A 19,615-nucleotide genomic window follows, 5' to 3' on the forward strand; every position below is an offset into this window, starting at 1 on the left:
CCTTTCAGGTTTCTCAAAATCATTTTTAACATTTATTTCTAACACAGTTGTAATTAAAATGGCCTGCTAGAGATACTTCTGTGCTGTGTTTTTTTATTATTTTCCATCTGTTCACTTATCATATAATTCCATAGTATTGCCCATATGTTTTTAATAAAAAATAAAATGCATTAAAGGAATGGGGGAGATTATTTGAGAGTCTAAGTAGGCAGGTTAAGTGTTTGGGGGTTCTCATGAACCCTGCCTTGCTGTTTGAAAAGCAGGTTGGCATGGTGTCCAGGAGCATCTTCTATCTGCTGCATCTGATTTGCCAACTTTCTCATTACCTAGACTCAGCTGATTTGACCATGCTAATCCATGCTTCTGTAATATCACAGCTGGATTACTGCAATGTACTCTACATGAGGCTGCCCTTGAAAATGACTGGAAAATGCAGCTGGTCCAGAATGTGCCAGCCAAACTGCTATCAGGGACTAGCTGCAGGGAACTCATGTTGCCCATTTTGAAACAGCTGTATTGGCTGCCAGACTGTTTCTGAGTTCAGTTCAAGGTGCTGGTTATGACATTCGAGTCCTTCATGATGTAGGAGCCACATGTTTTAAGGACTGTCTCTTTCCATGTGTCCCTGAGTGCCAACTATCATAATTAGGCAGCCATCAGTTGGCTATCCTACCGCTTAAGATGGCCCGTCTGGCATCATGGCCCAACAAAAAGCTCTCCACCTGTCATACCTCATTTAGTTTTCATTGTGAGAGAATAGAGAAGAGGAGAATAATGTTCTAAGCTGTTTCATTCCCCAACTGGGGAGAAAAGCAGGTTATAAATAAATGAATAAATGCAAATGCATGCACTGGAAATGGGCCAGTGCTGAAGGCTACCATGCAGCTCGCCCTGGCCCTGTGCTAGTGGACACCATACAGCTCCACCAGAGTTTCTCCAGGAATGGGCTGTCAGGGGTAGGGAAGGAGGGAAAGCTAAAGACATGAGGGCAGATGAATGTAGGTTGGCTGGTAGGTGGAAAGGAGGAAAGGAAGTGGCAGAATGAGAAGGGAAAGAAATAGCAAATATATAGGGGAAAATGAGATGCCCCCTGCAAGTCCTACTGGGTTCCCCACTTGTATTACCATATTTCTGTGCCTTTCTAAATAACAATTTCTGGATCATTTTAATAATTATTGTGGTTTGTTATTGTTTACATTTTGCTTATATTGCTAATAGGAAAAAATTATTTAATTCTAGTTTGGTACACATCCTATAGAAGACCTCTTCAATGATTTTTGTGATGGACGAAGACTTTTGGAGCTCCTGGAAGGTCTTACTGGCCAAAAACTTGTATGTATAATTCCCCCCCCCCCGAAAATATCCCATCAGTCCTGCATGCCTGCACTGCTTCTAATCATATTTGACCTTGGAAATGCAGCAATTAGATTACAAAATAAGTATTCATGAACCTCCTGTTCTAAAATTCCTTTTTGCCTTTAGATTGTGTTTTTGCATAGCACCTAAAGTTTGAACTGATTACTAAAATTTCCATAGATTTATGGACCTGGACATGTCATGAAGGTCATCTAATGCAATCTATTCTAACAAAGCAACAGCCTGTGACACCTTGCTAATCTATTTGTTATGTGATGTAAATAAACTTTTCCTTCCAGAGGCCTGGCTACAACATAATGTGAGTTGGTGCAGCATCAGTAAGAGCCAGGAAGTTAGAGTTTTTGGTTTGTGGGAGTTTGGTGTAGTGGTTAAGTGTGTGAACTCTAATCTGGGAGAACCGGGTTTGATTCCCCACTCCTCCACTTGCACCTGCTGATGTGACCTTGGGTCAGTCGCAAGCTCTGGCACAGCTGTTCCTGAGAGAGCAGTTTGTGTCAGAGTTCTCTCAGCCCCACCCACCTCACAGGGTGTCTGTTGTGGGGAGGGGAAGGGAAAGGAGTTTGTAAGCCGCTCTGAGACTCCAAGTGCCGGTGGCGGAGGTTAGGAGTTTGGGGGTGCTCCTGGACTCCATGTTAACTATGGAAGCCCAGGTAGCAGCCACTGCCAAGTCGGCATTCTCCATTTGGGCAAATTGATAGAGAGGGCGGTGGCGACACAGCTGCAGGCATTTCTGGATGACGCTTCTGTCCTCGATCCCCACCAGTCCGGGTTTCGTCCGGGTCACGGGGTGGAGACTGTACTGGTCGCACTGACTGACGACCTCCCTAGGCACCTGGATCGAGGCGGAGTGGCGGCACTGTTGTTGTTAGATCTGTCGGCCGCGTTTGATACGGTCGACCACCAGTTGCTGGCCCGCCGCCTCGCCGACGTGGGGATTCAGGGGCCTGCCCTTCAATGGCTGGTCTCTTTTCTCCAAGGTCGGGGACAGAGGGTGGCGATAGGGGATCAGCGCTCCCGGAGGTGGCCCCTCGAGTGTGGGGTTCCTCAGGGGGCAGTGCTATCCCCGATGTTGTTTAATATCTACATGCGCCCCCTCGCCCAGATTGCCCGGAGCTGCGGGCTGGGATGTCACCAGTATGCGGATGACACCCAGCTGTATCTGATGCTGGGCGGCCAGTCGGATTCCACTCCCGATGACCTTAGTCGGGCGTTACAGGCCGTGGCTGGGTGGCTCAGACTGAGTCGGCTGAAATTAAACCCGGCAAAGACGGAGGTCCTGGGGCTGGGTCGGACCGGTCCGGGGTTAGGGCTCCCGCTCCCGACCTTCGACGGGGCGCCATTGGTGCCGGAGGTTAGGAGTTTGGGGGTGCTCCTGGACTCCATGTTAACTATGGAAGCCCAGGTAGCAGCCACTGCCAAGGCGGCATTCTACCATCTTCAGCTGGTGCGGCAGTTGGTCCCCTTCCTCGGCCGGGATGACCTAGCCACAGTGATCCATGCGACGGTCACCTCGAGGCTAGACTACTGTAACGCTCTCTACATGGGGCTGCCTTTGTCGCAAATTCGGAAGCTGCAACTAGTGCAGAATGCTGCAGCCAGGCTGCTGATGGATCTTCCTAGACGAGATCACATCCAGCCTGTGCTGAAAGCGCTGCACTGGTTGCCAATAGCTTACCGGGTTCGCTTCAAAGTGCTGGTCGTTACCTTTAAAGCCCTATATGGCCAGGGACCAGCCTACCTAAGGGACCGCCTTGCCCCACATGTTCCCCCAAGGGCACTACGGTCAGGGACTCAACATCTACTGGCTGTTCCAGGTCCCCGTTCTATTAGACTCAGCATGACCAGGAACAGGGCGTTCTCGGTGGCGGCTCCTATCTGGTGGAATGAGCTCCCAGAGGAGATCAGGGCTCTGCGGGACCTAGCACAGTCCCGCAGGGCCTGCAAGACGGAGCTCTTCCGCCAGGCTTTTGAATAGGAGCCGCCACCACTAGTCCACCACTAGTCCACCAGCAGTCCATCATTAGTGCACTAGTGCACCACCATCGCACTAGCTACCATCTATCCCCCATATATGGACATCAAGATGGGGCATGCACATCTAGTTGCTGCATTATGGGCGAGAACGGGATGGTCAGGGACAGTCATCTTGCTTTTAGAAATTTTAGAATTTGTACAGATTGTATAATTTGCTAGGCATCAAAATCTGTTTTAAATAGGGTTGTAATTTAATATTTTGTATTGTTTTATGGTTTTATCTGGCAATATGCCCTGTAAACCGCCCTGAGCCTCCGGGGAGGGCGGGATAAAAATGTGAATAATAAATAAATAAATATAAATAAGTGAAGGGCGGGGTATAAATCCAATCTCTTCTTCTTCTTTGAAAGGGAAATTCACATTACAAGTTCATATTTTGTGTACCATCGTTATTTATTTTATTTATTTATATTTATTTATTTTATTCAACTTATACCCCACCCTCCCCGCATAGCATACTCAGGGCAGGTTACATCAGTTTTGATAAAAATTCAATATACAAAAATTAACACAATTAAGACAACAATTAAAATACAGCACTATCCTTTATCCAGTGGAGTTGTCATTAAAATTAAGGCCTCACAGATGCCATCTCTGGTGTGCAGTTCTGACCCACTGAGGGGAGGCCCACTAAGAAAGGAGGGACATCCGTCGCCCTAGTTAAAAGCCTGGTGAAAGAGCTCCATCTTGCAGGCCCTGTGGAACTGTTAAAGGTCCCACGGGGTCCTGATCTTGTATGGGAGCTCATTCTGTCAGGTTTGCATATGCCAGATATGGCAAAGAGAAAAAGAGGTGAAGACGGGACTTCTACCTAAATTGAAAAGTTTACCAGTTGGTATCATGTGGCCAATAAAAGTGTAAAGTGGGATGCCCCCCTCCCCCATTCAGATTCTACCTCAAATATGAAACATTGTGTGGCATTAGCTTCTTCTCTATGCTTTCTAATAATGATGATTATCTTCTTTAATGTAAGGGTTACTAAAAATGTCCTTGTTGACTACTCTAAAACAGTATATAAATATTCAGTATTATTATTCATATCATAAACAAACTTCCATATACAACCTGTACTTTTCTCAGGGCTGCCTTTATTTCAAGAGTCTCATGGAAGAATGCCATAGATATAAATATTTATTTAGTAAAGTGGACATTTAGACTCCGTCATATTTACAAAGATAGTTCTGTAGCTATATTTAACTTGTGTAAATAGAGATGTTCATAGTCTTAATACACAGTGTTTTCTTGGTTTTTATCACTGGTAATTGCCAAATATTTTCACAGGGAAAAGAAAAGGGTTCTACAAGAGTTCATGCCTTGAATAATGTCAATAAAGCACTACAAGTTCTGCAGAAAAACAATGTAAGTAACACTTTGCATTGGTGCATAATGTAGGCAGATGGCTTAAATCCTGTTTCTTGGATAAGTCAATAGCTAAGAATCCATCAGTATGATCCTTGGAAGACCAAAGTGCAACTTCCACATCTGCCAGATTATTGTTAAACAAGCTATGTCGTGGTTCCCATAAGTAAAACTGTTTTGCTTATACAAGCCATAATGTATTAATTTTCTCTATGACTACATATTTTACTGAGGTAAATGTTGGTGAGAATGTAAGAACCATGACATGCACTGTGTCAAAATCCCACAGAATTCTTTAGCTATCTTGCTGCTATTCCATGCATAATGTTGTGAGTAAACTTTCCATTTTATTTAGCCAAGCATCCTCCTTGACCAATAATTTTGCTACACCATTTGGTAGCTGTTTAATTATATAATATCTTTTCCTCTGCGATGAAATTAAAAAACATCATAACTTTCTCTTAGATATAATAGGAGGCTATTATAAACCAGCTATTATATTAACAGTAGCCCAATGGATTGGATGTTCAAATGTACACAGTATTTCACTCAGGTTTCCCCCCCCCCCCATATGGATCAGAGTCTGAGTAGTTTTAAATGCAAAGAATGAGTTATTAACAAGAATATTCATGTGAGATGATTAGAAAGTGTTATTGATGCAACAAACATGAAATTAAGCAGAGGACAATGGAGGACGGGAGAGCCTGGCGTGATGTGGTCCATGGGGTCACAAAGAGTTGGACTCAAAATGTGTGACTGAACAACAAAAATATCCCATATAGGTTAATGCAATTCTTTCTCACAGTATATGGACACATTCTGGTATAAGTTGCATTGGTATAAGGTAGTGATTAAACGAACAAATGGTATCTTGAGAGGCTTCTGGCTCAAATCTGCCTCTGCCATTCTCTTTCAGGCTCCTAGCCTGAAGCCATTCTCTTTCAGGCCACCACCAGCAATAAGAAGAACCAATGATCCATCTAGTCCAGCATCCTGTATCACATTGTGGGCCAACCAGTTCCTCTGGAGGTCCAACAACAGGACATAGAGGCCAGTGCCTTCCCCTGATGTTGCCCCCAGCTTTACTGCCTCTGAATATGGTGGTTCTCTTTAGTCATGGCTAGTGGCCACGGATAGACCTATCCTCCATTAATTAGTCTAATCTGAGAGCCAGCATGGTGTAGTAGTTAAGATAGGCAGAGTCGAATCTGGAGAACTAGGTTTGATTCCCCACTCCTCCACACACAGCCAGCTGAGTGACCCTGGGTCAGTCACAGTTCTCTCAGACCTCTCTCAGCCCCACCTACCTCACAAGGTGGCCATTGTGGGGAGAGGAAAAGAATGCGATTGTAAGCGGTGTTGGGACTCCTTAATGTAGAGAAAAGTAGGGTATAAAAACCTACTGTTCTAGTCCCCTTTTAAAATTGTCTATTTCTGTGGCCATCAGTATGCCGTCTGGCAGATAATTCCACATTTTGATCACTCATTGTATAAAGTATTTTCTTTTGTCTTTCCTGAATCCACTACCCATTAGCTTCATTGGATGCCCTAGAGTTCTAATATTTTAGGAGAGGGAGAAAATGTTCACTCTTTCCACCCTATATAGAATTTTATAAACCTTTATCTGTTCCTTCTTAGCAATTTCATTGATAAGTTCAGAAGTCCCAGACTCCTTAGCCTTTCCTCATACAAAAGGTGCTCCAACCCTATAATCATCTTGGTTGACCTTTTCTGAACCTTTCCCAGCTCTGCAATGTCTTTTTTGAGATATGCTGACCAGCACTGCACACAGTATTTCAAAAGGGGCTACACAATAGATATATGGGGGTGGAAAGTGATGCCAAGTCACAGCCAATCATTGCAAACAGTCATTTTAAAACAATGCAAACAATAATATTAAAACAATGCAGTACAGATAAGATCATAAAATCATAAGGTGCTAGTGCTTATACAGTTCATTTCATTTCATTACATTACATGCGCTGGCATACTAGAGATGTCTACTGCTGATAGATTCCGGCTCAGTGTCGTCCTGAGTCGCTCGATGGAATGAGACAGATGTTAAAGCTGAGGGCCAGGCTCATTGATGGTAATAGCAGGGGCAGCTCCTAGTTGTAGGCCTGGTGGAAGAGCTCCGTCTTGCAGGACCTGCGGAACTGCAAGAGATCCCACAGGGCCCTGATCTCTTCTGGGAGCTTGTTCCACCAGTAAGGAGCCACCACTGAAAAGGCCCTGGCCCTAGTCACTGCGAGCCTGGCATCCTTGGGGCCCGGAAGGGCCAATCAGTTCTGTGACCCTGACCACAGTGCTCTCTGGGGTATGTATGGGGAAAGGTGGTCCCTCAGGTATGTCGGACCTTGGCCATATAGGGCCTTAAAGGTAAGCACCAGCACCTTGAAGCAAATTCGGTATGCTATTAGCAGCCAGTGCAGGGCCTTCAGCATAGGCTGGATGTGCTCCCATCTAGGTAAGCCCATCAACAGCCTGGCTGTGGCATTCTGCACTAGCTGCAGCTTCCAAATTTGCGACAAGAGCAGCCCCATGTAGAGAGTGTTACAGTAGTCTAGTCTTGAGGTGACCATTGCAGGATCAGTGTGGCCAGGTTCTTGCAGTCGAGGAAGGAAACCAATTGCCTAATCAGCCAAAGATGGTAAAAGACCGACTTAGCAGTGGTTGCTACCTGGACCTCCATTGTTAGGGAGAAATCCAGGAGCACTCCCAAACTCCTAACCTCCTGCGCTGGCACCAATGGTACCCCATCGAAGGTCGAGAGAGGGGTCTCCACCTGCACACCACCCTGAACAGGACCTTCATCTTCGCTGGATTCAATTTCAGCCAACTCAGCCTGAGCCAACCAGCAGGGCCTGTAATGCCCGGTCCAGACTTCAGGGCTGGAGTTTGACCGGCCGCCCAACATCAGATAGAGCTGGGTGTCTTTAGCGTACTGGTGACATCCCAGCTCATACCTCCGGGCTATCTGGGCAAGGGGGCACATATAGATGTTAAATAGCATTGGGGAGAGCACTGCCCCTTGAGGCACTCCGCACTCCAGCAGGTGCCTCCTGGACTGCTGCTCCCCAAGTGCCACCCTTTGTCCCTGACCATGGAAAAAGGAAGCAAGCCATTGCAGGGCAAGCCCCTGAATTCTCATGTCGGCTAGGTGGTGAAGCAGCAACTGATGGTTGACCATGTCGAACACAGCCAACAGGTCCAAAAACAACAGTACTGCCGAACTGCCCCAATCCAGATGCCTCCAGAGATCGTCAGTCAGAGCGACCAGAGCCATCTCCATCCCATGTCCCTGGTGAAAGCCAGACTGGAAGGGATCTAACATGGAAGTGTCATCCATAAAGCCCTGTAACTGTATTGCCACCGCCCTCTCAATTAATTTACCCAAATAGGGCAAATTGGAGACTGGCCGGTAATTAGTCAATTCGGCCAGGTCCAGAGATGGTTTTTTAAGGAACGAACGGACCATCGCTTCCTTGAGTGCCCCCGGGAACAGCCCCTCTGAGAGGGACTTGTAGATAATTTCCCTTAGAGCACCTCAGAACCCCTCGTGGCCCGCTTCAATGACCCAGGAAGGGCACGGATCAAGGATGCATGTGGTTGGACATACAGTCAAGAGCAATCTGTCAACTTCCTCCAGGCTGAGTGGGCCAAAATTATCCAAAACCGAAACTGAAGACATGCTTGGGGCCTCGAGCTCTCTCACTGTTTGAATTGTGACAAGACTTTATCTGTGAAATTGCTTGCAAATGCCTCACAGCCAATGTCCAATTCCCTAATGTTTGGTCTGCCCTGTGGCAGAGCTGTTATAGACCGGATTGTTCTAAACAGTTGGGCTGGGTGTGAGCCCGCGGATGCAATCGTAGCTGTGTAGTACCAACTTGTGTGACTCATCCAGGACTGGCTGCTTGCTACTGTTCAACAGCAGTCACCTCACAAAATCCAGTATGAAGTAGTGGTTAGAATTTAAGACTAAGATCTGGGAGACCCAGGTTTCAATCCCCACTCTGCCTTGGAAGCTCACTGGGTGATCTTGGGTCAGTTACACATTCTTGGCCTTACCTAGCTCGCAGGATTGTTGTGAGGGTAAAGTGGAGAAGAGAATGATGCAAGCTGATTTGGTTCCCCATTCTGGAGAAATGTGGGGTATAAATGAAGTAAATAAATAAGAAATATAGCTGAAGATGGGGGGCAGATAAATGGTAACTTCACTGTTGGGTGGCAAGGAGAGAAGGAAACGGGGGGAAGTGGGGATACACCAGGAAGAGGAAAAGAGGAAATTGTGTGGGGAGGGAGATACAAGGGAAAGTAAAATGCCCCCCCCCCCGCAAGTCCTTATAAGTTCCTCACCATTCAACTTGGCCTAGACCAAGAGCCAGCTCCATACAAATGGGCTATAGTTTTCCCAGGTGGAAGCTGCCAAGGAGGGAAGAATGGAAAACTAAAGCCGAGGGGGCAGATAAAGGTAAATTTGCTAGTGGATGGGAAGGAGAGATGGATGCAGGAGAGGGGGCTTTCAAGGAAGGGAAAGAGGAAATAGTAGCACACAGGGCTACCTTGGAGTCTGACTTCATCTAGAACCCACATACAACCAGTGCTCTGCCAGCTGTGCTGGCTCAGAGTCAAATACTGGATCATATTCAATGTTTTGGTTCAAACGTTCAAAGCCCTACATGGTCTGGGACCAACAGAACTTCAGGACTATCTCTCCTGGTGTGCCTCCCAGAGAGCATTGCACTCTATGAATAACAATCTTCTGGTGGGCCCTGACCAATGTTCCCTCTAAGCTGTGGAGTCTTGTGAGCAAAAATTCTACTTTGTGAACTACTGGCATTAAAGTTGTGAGCGAGCGATTTGCCTGCTGCATAAATTAGCTTGCCCTGGAGCCAAGATTCCTGAGCTGAGACAAAAATGTGTGAGCCGGAGGCTAAAAATCTGTGAACTGGCTCACACTAACTCAGCTTAGACGGAACAGTGGCCCTGACCCCAAAAGTATCAGTCTTGCCTCAACCTGAGCCAGGGTCTTGCCTCTGGCCCTGGCCTAGTGAAACACCCTTCCAGATGAGACCTGGGCCCTGAAGAATCTGATCCAGTTCCACAGGGCCTGTAAAATGGAAATGTTTCACCAGGAATACGGCTGAGGCAGCAAGGTTTCCATCCAAACTGACCTCCCCCAGCCCCCCCTCCCCACCATCCATCATGTCATTATACCAGCTTCCACTAACACACAGGTGACACAACCTCACTTAGACAAACTCTGCTATTAGTGCCATAAGTCACCATCTGATCTGATTTTATTTTCGACTTGCTGTATTGTTATGTTAATTTGGTTAAATAATTAACTTATGATATTGTTTTTTACTTGGTGTTACCCACCCTGAGCCTTGCTGTGCAGGGTGGGCTAAAATTCTAATAAATGAAATGAAATGAATGAAATGAAATAAATAAATAAGTCCTTTGGGGTTCTCTGCTTGATTTTTTCTAATTATGCAGCCTTGATATGATATACTTAAAACATTTGTTAGTTTTATATTTATATTTAATGTATCTATTTATATTTAATGTATCAATTCTTTCTTTTGGTCCTTGCCTCCAAAATGTAAACTCTAATACTTGTATTGATACTCTTTTTATTTTGCAGAAGACTGTGATTTTTGGGTTTCTTGTCTAAACTTTTTTTGCTTTGCTTTGATAGGTAGATCTGGTGAATATTGGAAGCACAGATATTGTGGATGGAAATCATAAGCTAACCCTTGGATTGATCTGGAGTATAATTCTCCACTGGCAGGTGAGAGTCTCTACTGCAATCCTGTATAAAGTTACCCTATTCTAAGTCCATTAGAATAAGTGGGTTTAGAAGGGTGTAACTCAGTTTGGGATTGTACTGAATATAATTTAAATTTAAGGAGCATTATAGAGTGTATCTCTAAAGAAACAACATTAACCACTGTCTGGTGCTTTTGTGGCAAAATTTACGCAAACCAAAAATTTGGTATCAGGTTAATATCTGAATACATAAAAGTGGGGGGGGAAAGGAAAAGAATGCTCCCTGCTCACTTTTAGTTATGGGAGACAATGTGCTTTTTATGCATTAGGTAGTAATTTCTTTGCCAAACTGAGTCTCTGAAGTGTTCCCCTTTAACCTTGTTCTTAAAAATACAATACCCCTTGAAATACCTAGGTTTTGCTAAAGACAAATACCAAGAACAGTGTTGCATTACCTGTTTTCAGCTTGTTTAGACATCTTTGAAAATGCAAAATAAAGTACTATTTAAAATGAGAAGTAGCAGCAAATTTTACTTGATACACCACTGTTCATTGTGATTATCCTCTTGTGCATTGTTAAACACTGGGTTCAAGATGCATTGCAGTGAACAGCTCTACTTTATTAAGTGATTTCAGGAACAAGACTGAAACCTCAGGGCAATAGCCCTGTTTAAATAGCATGCAAAACCCACACCCAAACACACCCAGCTCCCAAGGATAGCTATTTACATAACATTAGTCTCTCATTGATCACCTCCAGAGTCCTGGTGGGCTAGAGCTCCAAGCTCAGCCAGTCTCTGATACCCAGTCCTGGAATATTCCAGCCCTAATGCATAACGTATATTTAGATAAAGAAGAAATTGTGGCAGGCAAAGCAATTATCCCTTCTGTTTTATATTATAGCTTTGCATCACTGCACTATCTTTTTTACATCCTTTTGTGTGTGCTTTTTTGGTGCCACAGTTCACCATGTTTAAATATCCTGGTACTTACTGTAAAGTAAAAGTTGTTAAGTTTGACATGTTGGAGGAAAATTGGGCAAATATACTTGGAATACTGATGAAATTCTATTTCCTAACACAGGTCAAAAATGTAATGAAAAACATCATGGCTGGGTTGCAACAGACAAACAGCGAAAAGATCTTGCTGAGCTGGGTCCGTCAATCAACTCAGAACTATCCACAGGTCAATGTTGTTAATTTCACCAGTAGCTGGTCTGATGGCTTGGCTTTCAATGCACTCATCCATAGTCACAGGTAAGACTGTCTTGCTGATATGACCGCAAATGCTGTGTGTGTGTTTAATAATTCTGTTTCATCTTGCATCATAGAAACTAGTGTACCTTGAAAAATATATAAATCACCTAGGTTCTGTCTAGACTGATGTAGCACATAACAGTTTTTCCAGAGCTGGCCAGACTGATGGAAACTCACAAGAGGAATAGGTGGAGATAATTTTGACAATCATATTTTACTCAGTTAACTGTAAGTTCCATTTCACTATCACAGCTAATAGACACGGGTAAATGTATGCTCTGAGAAGTGGTCTCCCCCCTATAAAGTGTGGTATATTTATTTCATACATTACAGTGGAATGGTCTTCTTCCCCCCTAATATTTGTGTAAATTTGTTTAGTCTCATGTGGTGGAGTCTCTGCTTAGTTCTGTTTGTTAGCTAGAAGCATAGACTGCATGAGCTCCCTTGTTCTGAAAACAGTTGTTCTCATTCCTATATTACCTTGTTAATAAACCCAGGGCTCTAGTCGGGGGGGAGCTCTCAGGTACGGAGCTCCGGAAGAGAACCTCTAGGGGGCGGGGCGGTCACGTGGTGAAGCCCCGCCCCTTCTTTACCCCGCCCTCTGCTTCGATCCTCATTCCGTTTGGGAATGAGGATGAAGCAGGAGGGTAAGTAGCCGGGCCTTCTGACACACTTCCGGTGATGTCAGGGGGTGTGGCATATGCAAATAAGTTATGCTAATGAGTTATGCTAATGAGCTCCGGCAGCTCTTTTTCTACAACAAGACCCCTGAATAAACCTAAAAGCAGGAACCTGAATGAGTACCCTAATCCAGATTTACAAGCAAAATGGAACAGTATGAAAAGTATCCAAAGTTATGATGATTGCAATAATTTGTGGTAATGTGTTCCACAGGGGCTGCAGTAGCTCAAGTGGTTAAGACGCTGAATTGCAGACTGGAAGGTCGGTAGTTCAGCAGTTCGAGACCCGAGTGCTGCATGACGGAGTGAGCTCCTGTCTCTGGTCCCAGCTCCTGCCAACCTAGCAGTTCAAAAGCAAGAAATTGCAAGTAGATAAATAGGTACCACTTTGGTGGGAAGGTAACAGTGTTCTGTGCGCCTTGGCGTTTAGTTATGCCGGCCACATAACCATAGAAATGTCTTCAGACAGTGGAGATGAGCACCACATCCCTAGAGTTGGATTTGACTGGCTTTCGAGCAAGGGAAACCTTTACCTAATATGTTCCACAATATAATTATGCATTGCATTAAAAACTTCTTCCTTGTTGTATGTCTTGAACCTGCTGTCTGTGGATAAACTTGGCAATGTTGTCAGACAAATGTATATCTACTGGTTTTACACCATTCATAATTTTATACTGCTCTGTTATGTCTCCTGTCTCTTAAAACAAAACAAAAAGTGGGCTTTCTTAGTGATAGGTTAACTTTTTGCCTTGTTCTTGAGCATTCAGCCAGTTCAGGCCCTATTCTCACATGCAATAGATTATATAATATAATAGCATTATATGGTACACAATGTAACACTAATTTGACTACATTGCTGCAAAATTGCTATTAATTCCATGGCCAATGATGATTTTAATGTTTTAGAAAATACTTGCATACTGTGAAGTTTTCCATGCTATTTAACACATTTTGTAGAAACAACAAAAAAAAAATCCCACAGAGCTAAACAAAGTTAAATTTATTGTGAGAAAAATTATAGAAGACAGTAGTGCTTGCCTCTCTTCTCTTCTTCATCATTTTGCTAAGTGCTCCTGGAAGTTTTAACTAGTAATTGGTCTCGGAGGTGCAAAGCTATGAGAGTCAATGATCCTGCAAATTGTGTGTGTACACACATGCAAGTGTAGTTGTATGGCATCATCAAGATTTGTCAGGATGTGTTTATTTACTACTAGTTACATCCCATCCTTTTTTTTCATTCTTCTTTTTATGCTGGCACATTAAGTTGTCTTTCTGGCCCATCTGCTAGACAGTAATTTGGTTATAAATTTGAACTAATTCTCAGTTTCATACTAATGATGTTTAAAAGCTCAGTGCAGTTGCAGTTTCTTAAGTACATTTCAAATTATGACTTTCTTCCAAAACAGTATACCCATAAGAGTGTTGGATTAAGTGTTGTCCCTCAGAGGTGCAACATGTTTGATTCATTTAATTATACCAGTACTCTAGCTTCTTAATATTTCTTGGCACAGCTCATATTGTGGAAGCATATTTTAACTATTCAGGCCCCAAAGTCAGTGCCCTCAATACCACAGAGCCAATCTTCTTGTCATTATTTCCTCATTGTCACCATAATCTGTTGAGGATACTCTCTAAAAATTGTGACAGAAAGTGGGGTGTCATTTGTCCCAGCTGATCTCTACCAGTTGAAGTCTGTCACATTGTAGGGCAAGACTAGTCACTGCCCTCCCCTTCAGTTGCCACTAACACTTTGGGCAAAATCCAGCTCCCTCCCTCATGTGGTTGCCCAAAGTCACTCTCACAGGAGTGTCACTCAGTAGCATGCCAAGGAGCCAGGCAGGTGGATAAGGACTTGTACAGTTTCTCTCAAGTTAAACCCAGAATATTGCAGAGGACAGGGTCTAAGCACACTAAGGAAAATAAACAAAAGACAAATCCTAACTAAAGTACTCACAATCACTAAAGTACTCTGCACTGGTGCATCTGCAGTTTCCTTTTCTACACAGGTAATAGGGGTGCACTGTAAATAGTGGTTCACAAACTTTCCTGGATAACTGATTGGGACTATGGTCTATTCTGCTAAATATAGCTTATGGTAGTAGGATCATATTATGTACCACTTAATGTGTCATGTTAATATTTATGCTATGCTTCAGTTCTTTCTGGTGGTACCAAACTTCTAAAATCCTAATGCATTGGTTATTGAATGCTCAATTTTGTTAATTGTACTGACTTACTGATCTCCTGAGTCCCAGTGAGATAGTCAAAGTATAAATAAAATAAAAATAAAACAGCAAAATGCAATCTGGAAGTAAGATTTTATGTAACAAATGAGAGGGGATGGGCACAGCTACTATGAAGTTAAAAAGAGAAAAGAAAATCAGTGGGTGTAAAAGAATGGTATTAAATAATCCAGATTTGCTTCACAATAAAAATGTACCATGTTTTTGCTTAATTAAATACAACATCAATTTTAAGATCTTTCATTTTGGATTCAGGAGAGAACTTCCTTTACAATATGTAGAAATATCAGGTTTTAAGTATACAGGTATATCAGGTTTTAAGTATACAATCATAATCATTTCTGTTTGAATAATAAATAACTTAAATAAATCTTTATAACAACCCTCACAATTAGTTCATATGTTTCACTAATGCATACTCTACAGACTCTCTGTAGGATGTCATTATGAAACACTAGATCTTAAATAAAATCCACTATATCTTCAACAGTTTACCTCAGAAGCATGCTGTGAATTCCGAAAAACCAATTCTATGGGGATACTTGTGGGGAAATGCCATTTAGCATAGGGAATACTGTGGGGAGAATGAGAAGGAGTTGGATGACTGGCCCCTTGTTCTTGTGCCTGTAGAGGAAGCTTGGCAGAGCAAGCTTTCCACTCTTACAAGGACTGAAGCTGCTTGTGTCTATAACATTCAGCCCCCTGTGCTATGTTGTTGTTTTTTCATGAGGGCTTCCTGACTTGCAATGTTAGCTTTCGGGGTGGGGTTGCAGTAGGAAGGGGAACCTGGACATCCACTTGACCAACTCTCTTGTACAAACGATTGATAGAATCCAATTCATAGACTGTACCACAAGTATGACAGGGGTCTACATCACATGGATCCACAGCCAAATATTAGTCATGGAACAAAATGTGGCTCTCGAAATCTTTAACTTTAGCCATATTTTACCTAGATAAGTTGCTGGCAGACAAAGAGCAGGAAACTACTTTAAACATGGCAAAATTTGCCATGCAGGCGATCAAAATCCGGAGACAAGCTATTAGCTGTTAGATAATGAATATTGTACTTAAATATAGTTTTTAATTATCTAATAATATTTTAATTTTATTCCTAACATTTTAATGTTTGATATTCTGGATAGCGTCTGTATGCATTTTATTGTTTTACCGGCTGATGTCTTTTCGGTTCTTTTACATATTTGGTCAATGACCGTACTAATAAATTGTTGTTGAACTTTAGCCATAAGGAAAGAGTAGGTTGGATTTCAAAATGGGAATAGCAGGCAAACATTTTATGGGACTTAATGGATTATTAGAAATACTTTGCAAAAGGTGAAATGATAGAGATTTGAGACCAGGCATTTGAAGAATTGATAAATAATTGACTTCAGAACTATTCCTTTCAGAAAAAAACTAGGATAGACACTTTGATATACCCCCCCACCCCCAAAAAATCTTGTAATGGATAGTAGCAAAGTATCCTTTGAATACATTTGAATATATTCTCTATTGCTTTTTGAAGCAATCCGCTCCTTTTGTTATATATTATTTCTGATTCTATTCATAGAACTCCTACACAGTAACTTTAACTTTATAATTTAGGAATGCTCCCTTTCTGAACCACTTACTTTTATTACAGGCAATGAATAAACATAATGCTTAATGGTAGTCCTTCAAAAGACTGAGTCAAGTTCCCCCATGCCCTCTTTACTTTCTCTTTATATCTATGCATAGTTTGAACACACATGAAGCTGCCTTATACAGTCAGACCATTTGGTCTACCAAGGTCAGTATTGTCTTCTCAGACTGGCAGTGGCTCTTTGGAGTCTCCGGCTGAGATCTTACACATTACCTGTTGCCTAGTCCTTTTAACTGGAGATGCTGGGGATTGAACCTGGGACCTTCTGCTACAACTGAGCCATGCACCCTCCATCATTTTTTTAATGCTCTCCTTGCAGTTCACCTCATCCTTTCCAAACAGATATGTCTAGTAACAACCTTTCACTATAACATTCAAATAACACCTTCTGTAATTAATATTATTTCAGGCACAATGGTGTGGAATGTGAATTTCTGTCCTCCTTCCTCCCATGGCAGACTGAACTGCCCCCCCAAATCTTGCTACTGGAAGATATGGGACCTCAGGAACAAGACTTCAGCTGAATTTGGGGCTGCTGTAGGAGGAGGAAACTGAGAAAGTCATGTTCCACCTTGCCCCCATGGAAATACTGCACATGATCCAACCTAATATCTTGCGTTTACTTTTAACAAATACTTTCAAAACCCTCTCGGAAGAAATGTATAAATGCTCAATAACTTATAAATTCTTTAAAAGGAATGGCACTTTAGCCTCTTTTTAAAATCTTCAGTTTGTTCTCAAAATAATGAACTCCTATTCCATAGGGATAAAACACCTTAGTTGATGGAACATTGCACTTTCTAATATCGTAAAAATAAATTTAGAAGCTGTGGGTTGGTGTAACAAAAAGGAGGAAAAAAACACGCTTAACCAATTAAACTCCCATCTATGTTTTTGTTATATTGTTCTTATGTTCTCATAATCTTTTCATTAAAAGTCCTAAATTTTTGCCAAATGGATACTTGATGGCATAAATTATAAGCCTAGCCTGCTCAAGCAGCAGAATGAGGTGGTAGAATGCTGAAGTGGAAAAATGGACTGTGTCATTCAGAATGCAGGTGGGTAGAATCATGTTTTTTTAAGGTTCCTGGATGCAAAAAGTCCCTGCAAATAATTAAAAAATAGAGTATTGTGGTGAAAGCCTAGCCCTTACACGCTGTGTTAGTTTTCTGCTTACAGAAAATTACTGATGTAGATGAACTTTTAAAAATGTAATCCTTCACCTGTAGACTGAATTGGTACAGTCCATTCAAACACCTCAGCATTCTGTACAGGTAGACCAAGCAGGTAGAGAGGAGGATGGTTAATATCAGTACTTCCACTTTCAGTACACACTGCTTACACTTTCATGTACTAATCTATCCTCTTTTTTTAGTTTTCCAATTGGTTATCAGTTGTCTTTATCATATAAGAGAGTCCTTCTAAAATATGATAATATTTATACTCCCCACCCAGTCCCAGAGGGCCCGGATTGCCACCTTGGAAACAGGCACCACTTCCAGCTATTTGGTGTATGAATTGATCTAGGTCAACAGCTGTGTCACCCTCCCTTGTTTTTTCTATTCAATCCAAGTTTGACTTAGTCAGATTTACATATGAATTCCAATTCAACAGCTTCCCATTGGATTTTGGTGTTGAAATGTTTCTCTGTTTGAATGCCCTATACATTTTTTCCATATAAACATATAGTCATAAAAGCATGTAATCTTAAACAATATAATATGACCTTAAACCATACAAATTAATATTTTACGTGAAAATATATTGGAGTGCTGCCGGACCTGCCAAGAGACTCGACCAGAGCTGCCAAGGGCCCCAGTGCAACAGTGGGAATCCACCCACAAACCCTGGTCCAGATTACATCTGGATTTCCTGGGCCCCTTCCAAGGCCAAATCTTCTTCATCTTGGTAGATTCATACACCAAATATTAGAGAATCATGGATTTTGGAGACTTTTTCTCATATGCAGTTTTCCAGCACTCAACATGTCAATGTTTCCATAAAGAAGAGTATTATTGTATTAGTAACATAGTGACTCTATTATTTTTTCAGGCCAGATCTATTTGACTGGGATAATGTCGCTTGCCAACAGTCAGCCATACAGAGATTAGACCATGCATTCAACACAGCAAAACGACATTTGGGGATTGAGAAACTCCTTGATCCTGAAGGTTAGTGTAATGGGGTTCAGTTTTGTAAATGGAAAATCATCTTTTTTTCTTTCCTGCTATTGGGTTGTTGTTTTTCCTTATTGCATCAGTTTTTCCACTTCCAGATTTATGTGTGCTCCACACAGATGTTTACAGATACTTCAGTTAATTTGGCTGTTTATTCATGTAGCATATCTGTCTTCAGACTCTAATGAGCTGAACAAATTCATCTATTTTAAAATGTTTGTTCTTTATTATGCTGCAAGGTGAAATAGCATGTTTTGTTCAGAGGTGCTTAGATTTGCAGTTCTTACTCCCAACAATAGAAGCTGCAGTTCCTCAGTGCTTGATAATTATTCATGAACCCTTCCTGAAGTTTTATACAGCTTTTTAAATATGTCTAAAATTATTCAAACTAGGAATAAGCTTGGGATTTATGTCCCCCCTCCCCGTGTTCAGTCTAAATTGTTATTTGTATTTCTGATTTGTGAAGTAATTGTTTAAGCACAACAGGGAAAATATTGCTGGCATTTCTAAGGTAAATAATCATTTTATTTATAATTGACTAGCAGTAAAGCCCGTTGTGAAAGCAATACAACGGGATCTAGAAAGAGGCTCTGGGGCAGTGCTCTGGCTTTGGGCAAACAGTGTCAATTTGCTGTGGTGACCTCAGCAGGGTATAATGACAGAGTCCACTGTTTTCTCCAGAGGAACTGATCTCTGCTACCTGAAGAGCAGTTGTAATTGTGAGTAATCTGTAGCCCTCACCTGGAGATTGGCAGCAATTGTTACCCAGGACAAAATGGCTGGTTTGGAGGGTGGAGTCTATGGCAGTGTACCTGTCTGAGGTCCCACCCCTCCACAAACCCCACCCTCTCCAGGCTCCACCCCTCAAATCCCCAGGAATTTGTCAGGATGTAGTTGGCAACCCCATCTCCTTCCCAGCTAGCCACCAACCTACCATTATCTGCCCCTTTGACTTCAGCTGACTTCTGCCCTCCCTTCTGCAGAACAGTTGTAATACTGAGTGCTCTCCAGCCCTCACCTGGAGATTGGCAACAATGGTTCCCTATGTGAGACTGACTGGTTTGGAGGG

General features: G+C 42.5%; 1 protein-coding gene across 1 annotated transcript in view; it reads left to right on the plus strand.

Annotated features, from left to right (window-relative positions):
- LOC107110998 (dystrophin-like) overlaps nt 1–18,540 on the plus strand; it is a gene marked incomplete at its 3' end in the record, with an annotated part of 565,691 nt that extends 547,151 nt beyond the window's left edge. Inside the window, exons 3-7 of the mRNA XM_015411878.1 lie at nt 1,240–1,332; nt 4,693–4,770; nt 10,475–10,567; nt 11,629–11,801; nt 18,422–18,540. Of these exons, the coding sequence (XP_015267364.1) occupies nt 1,240–1,332; nt 4,693–4,770; nt 10,475–10,567; nt 11,629–11,801; nt 18,422–18,540 (556 nt within the window). The remainder of the gene's footprint in view (nt 1–1,239; nt 1,333–4,692; nt 4,771–10,474; nt 10,568–11,628; nt 11,802–18,421) is intronic.
- Between the last annotated feature and the right edge of the window lie 1,075 nt (nt 18,541–19,615).

Source organism: Gekko japonicus, unplaced genomic scaffold, assembly GCF_001447785.1.
Source record: "Gekko japonicus isolate JY-2015 unplaced genomic scaffold, Gekko_japonicus_V1.1 scaffold592, whole genome shotgun sequence".
NCBI classification, from domain to species: domain Eukaryota; kingdom Metazoa; phylum Chordata; class Lepidosauria; order Squamata; family Gekkonidae; genus Gekko; species Gekko japonicus.